This window comes from Protobothrops mucrosquamatus, unplaced genomic scaffold, assembly GCF_001527695.2.
Source record: "Protobothrops mucrosquamatus isolate PMUCROS unplaced genomic scaffold, P.Mucros_1.0 scaffold942, whole genome shotgun sequence".
Taxonomy (NCBI): domain Eukaryota; kingdom Metazoa; phylum Chordata; class Lepidosauria; order Squamata; family Viperidae; genus Protobothrops; species Protobothrops mucrosquamatus.
In genome coordinates this window covers 1,128,968-1,134,967 of record NW_015387190.1, presented here as the reverse complement: position 1 = coordinate 1,134,967, position 6,000 = coordinate 1,128,968, and the positions used below count along the sequence as shown (strand labels likewise).

The following is a 6,000-nucleotide window of genomic DNA, read 5'->3' as shown; positions in this document are numbered from 1 at the left end:
TGATGAAACATATCATCCAGCAGCCTAGCTTATTCCCCTTCAAGAGAAAAGTGACAGGGATATTACATCTGAAGTGCGAAGGAAGCCTCATCATTGCTTTAATAGAAAAGGTATTAGCAAGAATGGGAGATTGCAGAAGAAGGAGAAGGAGGAGAAGAAAAAGGGATTGAAGAACGAACCTTGGTACTGGTGCATTTTAGGGAAATAATCTCATTTGCAACGAAATGGACTCCCTGTGCGTTGTTTTGCCCTGCTCTCCTGAACAGACGGAAGCAGGGCAAACTTGAATAAGGCACAGAAAGCGGCAAAAAATGGTTGCTGGGTTGCTTGCATTTAAAAAGAAAAGGGTTCTAGTCCTCATGATCGCAGAGAAGAGCCTAGGGAATGAGAATGTGAGTCAATGAGGCTGCTATCTCAGTCCTACTTCGGCTCTCAGGGTGACATGGTAGCAGTCTTCCAATATTGAAGGAGAAGGAGAAGAAGGAGGAGGAGGAGGAGGAGGAGGAGGAGAAGAAGAAGGAGAAGGAGAAGAAGAAGAAGAAGTAGTAGTAGTAGTAGTAGTAGTAGTAGTTGTTGGAAGGGACCTTGGAGGTCTTCTAGTCCAACCCCCTGCTCAGGCAGGAAACCCTATACCATTTCGGACAAATGGCTGTCCAGTCTCTTCTTAAAAACTTCCAGTGTTGGAGCATTCACCGCTTCTGGAGGCAGGTGGTTCCACTGGTTCATTGTCCTCGCTGCCAGGAAGTTTCTCCTTAGTTCTAGGTTGCTTCTCTCCTTGGTTAGTTTCCATCCGTTGTTTCTTGTCCTGCCTTCAGGGGCTTTGGAGAATAGCTTGACCCTCCAGTTTATCTCCCTATAATCTAAGTTGTGGGGTGCTCCTTTTCGCCTTATTCTAGCCACAAACCGAGTTTGTAGCCGAACGTGATTAAGAAAGCATTTCAGCGAGTTGTTTCAGAGTCCGTTTCAGCTATCCTGACAGGTGAATGTTCACCTTCCAAGACAGAATTGGCTGCGGAGTCTACGCGGAGAGGAAAAAAAATTGACCCGCGGGTCTGTTTCCTTTGCCGGCCCCGTCGTCTGAATTAGCGGCCGTTTTATCTTCCGAGGTTGTTTTCGTCTCTAAGCAGAGGAAGGATAATTCATACAACTAGTGACAGCCGAGATGATGCCTTGTGGATAAGCGACCCACAAATTAGCGGCCAACGATGGCCGAATCAATACACACATGATGCTGGAATGGCAGTGCCGATTGTGTCATGTTTAATTCCAGGCCACAGCGCAAACATGCCGCAAAAATTGGCCTGGGTACAATAAAAAGCCATTTACTGTCTTTCTGAGTTATGACAACCCAGCCCTGAAAAGCTCAAGAGACGTTAAAGGTAATCATCAAAAGCGATTCTATCAGAATTGGGCATTTCCCTGATGATATACAATATATATTTAAAAAAAGAGAGAGAGAGAGTGAGAGAGACTATTATGGGGAGCCATAACAGTCAAAAGTAAATATCCTAAAATGTTAACTGGCTCGGCTTCCTGGAAAGTGAGAATCTGCTGACAGCTCTGTTCTGCAGCTAGTCCTCAACGTCCAACAGCTCGTTTAGTGTCCGTTCAAAGTTACGACGGCACTGGAAAAGGTGACTTGTGACCATTTTTCACAGTTACGACCTCGGCAACGTCCCCACCACGATCATGTGATCAAGATTCAGGCAATCCAGCTGGTTAGATGCCTCAGCAACCCCCGGATGATCACTTTGGACAAGAAAATGGAATTCAAACCCATCCTAGTTGCCGAAGCTGAAGAAAACACCGATTCGTTGTGGTTTTTTAAAAAAATTGTTGATAAGCTACATCTCTAAAAATGCCCAAGGCTTTTTCCATTCTACGCAAGCTGCTTCCCCCCCCCCCTCTCTTTACAGCTCCTACTGCTCCTGCCGTTGGAGATGCTAATTAGATCATTAAATATCACTCTCGGTTCTAAAGCTTGCAGGGCAAAGTTATGATTTTTAACAGGTAATATATTTGCTCGGTTTAATATTAAATTACGCGATCGTCTTCGTTTAATTAATTAAAAAAAAAAACTTTTTTTGGCCTGGGTTAGGGGAAAGCTTCAACGAGACAACCGTGTTAGACTGTCTTTATGTTTTCAGCTCTTCCTGGGGAAAAAAATTCAGACGCAATTTCAGAAATAAGCAAGCCATCCTGAGACGGATCTACCCCTAAGTGGCAAAGTGAAACATAGGCACACAGAGATGTTAGGACAGTGATGGCAAACCTTTTACAGACCGAGTGCCCAAAAACTGGCCCGCGCCCCCGCTCCACCCCCTGCCCTCACCCCACTGCAGATCACCCAGGCAGCCCAGCAGCGCCATGGCGGCCACGCCCTCTGCCCGCGCCCTGCAGCATCAACTGTGCGGGATGGGGCATGAGGGCAGAGTCTTGTCTATGTTGCCTGGCTGCCATGTCCTTGGCTGCGCTGCTCCACGTGGGCCACGCTCGGGGGCGACTCTCCTCCAGGGGGGCTGCTGGTGAGGAGGGGGTCGTGGGGGGAGGCGAGCCTGGGGCAACGGCACGTGTGCCCACAGAGAGGGCTCCGAGTGCTGCCTCTGGCACGCGTGCCATAGGTTCGCCACCACTGTGTTAGGACAAACAATAAGAGATGGTTGGATGGCTGACATTCCTGTTTCCAGGTTTGGGACACCTGGCAGATAAGAAACCTCAATTTCATTAGTTTTGTGGGTTTCCCACCAAGAGAAGGACAGGACACGCATCACATCCTGGGTTTCTCCAGCGAGGGAGGAGACCTACCTTGATGAGAAGCTGCATGTGTTTCTGAAGACACTTGAGCATGGCTTCTTGCTGCTCACGCTTCTTCTTCTCCTCCAGGAGCTGGCTCTGAACCTTCAGCAACTCTTCTTGCAGTTGTTTCCGTGCGTTCTCCAGCAGCCTGGCGCTAAAGAAGGGAAGGAGGGGAAATTGAAGAAGGAAAAAAGCAGAGTTATTTTCTGCACGGAGCACAGGAGAAAAGCACCCGGAAGTGGAAAATAATTGCGATTTGTTCCCAATGCCCAAAGTCTTCCTTGCTTGGGAATAAAGCAGCGGTTGATTCTCACAGATGGCCGCTAAAACGTTTGCGTTTGCATGTTGACCTAGGTGCAAGGTGGTTTTTGTGGAACCGTAATGGAGCCCCTGGTGCTAGGGCTGAAACATTTCGCCTCTGGGAGACACAGAATAGTTAAAAGAAAAGCATCGACTAGGATTCCAAAATTATTTGGGGAGGCACACAAAATAACAGGGAACTGTTGAATGACAACACACTTCAGACCTTCTAGAGCGGCCATTTTATCTCTTATATTGTATTGTCCACATACCTTTTGTATATAAGTATATTTATATTTATATATATTCAAGTCAAGTCAAGTCAATGTTTATTACTGTCAAAGACCAGAGCAAGTTAAAAACACTCAAGGAATATCTAGTTAAAAATTCTAGAATAAAATAATGAATAACAAATAAAATCTATATTAAAATCACAATTTGGCATCCAATCTGTCAACAAAACACAGCATGGCATGGCCTACATATCCATGCATGCATGCATGCATGCATCCATCCATCCATCCATCCATCCATCCATCCATCTATCTATCTATCTATCTATCACCTAATATCTATCTATCTATCTATCTATCTATCTATCTATCTATCTATCTATCTATCTATCTATCTATCCATCCATCCATCCATCCATCCATCCATCCATCCATCCATCCATCCATCCATCCACACAGTAAAATAAATAAATGCAAGGTGAATGCTTACACGGCTTCCTTACACGCAGATACGCATACCTGAAAAACTCTCTTTCCACTTGTCAAGTTTCTCTTTTTTTCGTGATCAGAGGTCTCTAAAAGCTCTCTCGGCTACTAGTCCCTCCCATCCTTCCCCCTCTGCTCACTGCTGCCTACAAGTACCTTAAAACTGTCAATGAATTAAGGGGCTCTATGAAAGCACCAGCTCAATTTGAAGCTGCTCATATACCAATTTAATAGTCTGTAAAATAGATTCTTTCCACTGCTGCAGTCAGGTGGGGAGTCTGTTCACGAAGGCTATAAATCCACTGTGAAAAATGACTAATTCAATAACCGCAACACTACCAGGCCTCTGTCCCCCCCACCTTTCCCCCCTATTTTAATTAATTAGTTACACGGAGAATGGAACCTTTGCCACCGAGTTGCATGTAAGGCTGGCGTTGGGCTATTATGAAAGGCAGGATTTCAACCGCGTGGCGTCTCCGAAAAGGAGGTGGTCTGTTTCCCTCTCAACTTCCCCTGCAAAGATTTCGGAACACAGATGAAAGAACCCAATTTTATGCATGATTCTTCTTTGATAAACTAGCTGGGAAAAGAGAGAGAGATAGAGAGCGGGAGAGAGAGAGAGTGGTAGACACAAAATTGGATTTGCAGGGAATTTTCGTCCGGACGCTGAACCGGATTAGTTGAGGATCCTGCACTGGCAGCAGCCCCAACAGCGAAGCAAGCGCCAGTATAAGTCCTATTGTGGTCTTGCCATCCTGCTGAAAGTTTTAGCATTGCTCGCCGTTCTTTTCAACAACGGGAATGTTTAAAACTTTTAAAAAAGGAAAGGGTTCCATAGCTCGGATCTTCAAAACCCTGGATTAGGCCACGCAGCTCTTAACTAGCAGACTGGGCCAAATCTTGTTTTGAAAGGGGGAACGTTTCCAAGCTCCCACAGAGATCTCAGAGGGATTTTTTTAAAGATAAACACAAGACAGGTCGTCCTTGACACACAGCAATTCATTTACTGACCGTTCAAAGTTACAACGGCAGTGAAAAAAGTGACTTATGACCGTTTTTCCACACAGACGGCCGTTGCAGCGTCCCAACAGTCACGTGATCAAAATCCAGACACTTGGCAACTGGTTCATATTTATGACGGTCGCGGTGTCCCAGGGTCACGTGATCCCCTTTTGCGACCGTCTGACAAGCAAAGTCGACTGTGAAGTCAGATTCACTTAACAGCTGCAATGATCCACTTAACAACAGGGGCAAGAAAAGTCGTAAAACGGGGCAAAACTCACTTCCCCTGTGTCTCGCTTAGCAACATAAATGTTGGGCTCAATTGTGGCCGTAAGTCGAGGACTACCTGCGGAGAGCGCCATCCAACGCTTGCTTCGAGGGGACAGCAGAGCTGGAAGGCTACGGAGAGGGCCGGGGGGGGAGGGGGGGAGATAAGGAACTTTCTCTCTTTTTTATTATATATTTATTAAATTTATATGCCGCCCATCTCATTTTCTAAGTGGGCCCTGGATGCCTCACAACATGGTCAAAGCAACTGCGAAGCGTGAACACATCGAAGGTTAACATAAGCAGAGATTCAATAAGTTAAAAACCAAGCTACTGAAGGGGCTGAAGTGGGGAAACTTCTATTTTTGATCAAATAAATGTTCTGTAAATGGCTTTAGCCCTTCACGGCAACTCTAATGGGAAGACCCAGCATCTTCGTGGCGTGGGTTTTGGCCTCCGGTCCCCTAATATGGACTAAAAACTCCCCAAACGATGGGGCAATCTAGAATTCTATGCTCTTTGATTCAACTGTTAGAGCGTTGGCTATAAAAGCTCAAAGCAGGATGTCAACAGCTACAGAAGAAACCTATTCACTGGCTGGATAAATGTCCCACTCATTAAAGGCCACACGATCCAACCCTTTTTGATTTGGTGTTTTTGGTGTTTCTTTTTTTTTTTCAAAACTCATAAAAAATTAAACCCTACATCTGATAGCTCAGTTGAACCCTGGCCTTGCTGACATTTTCAGAAGCCTTTGCAAGTTCAAAGTATATTTTCCTGGCCTTAAAAAACAAAAGGGGGAAGAAAAGACCATTCCTGTTTATCGGCTCGATGGTGTCCTTGGATGCTGTAAATCTAAGGATTTGAATCTAGTGGAAGGAACTTTGTGTTTTAAGTCGCTGGGAAATGTCTTGCA

The 6,000-nt window shown here is 45.5% G+C and overlaps 1 protein-coding gene across 1 annotated transcript in view; it reads right to left on the bottom strand.

Moving 5' to 3' along the window:
- Window positions 1–6,000, bottom strand: part of MAD1L1 (mitotic arrest deficient 1 like 1) — a 175,928-nt gene that overhangs the window by 97,819 nt on the left and 72,109 nt on the right. Inside the window, exon 11 of the mRNA XM_029284786.1 lies at window positions 2,806–2,950. Within this exon, the coding sequence (XP_029140619.1) occupies window positions 2,806–2,950 (145 nt within the window). The remainder of the gene's footprint in view (window positions 1–2,805; window positions 2,951–6,000) is intronic.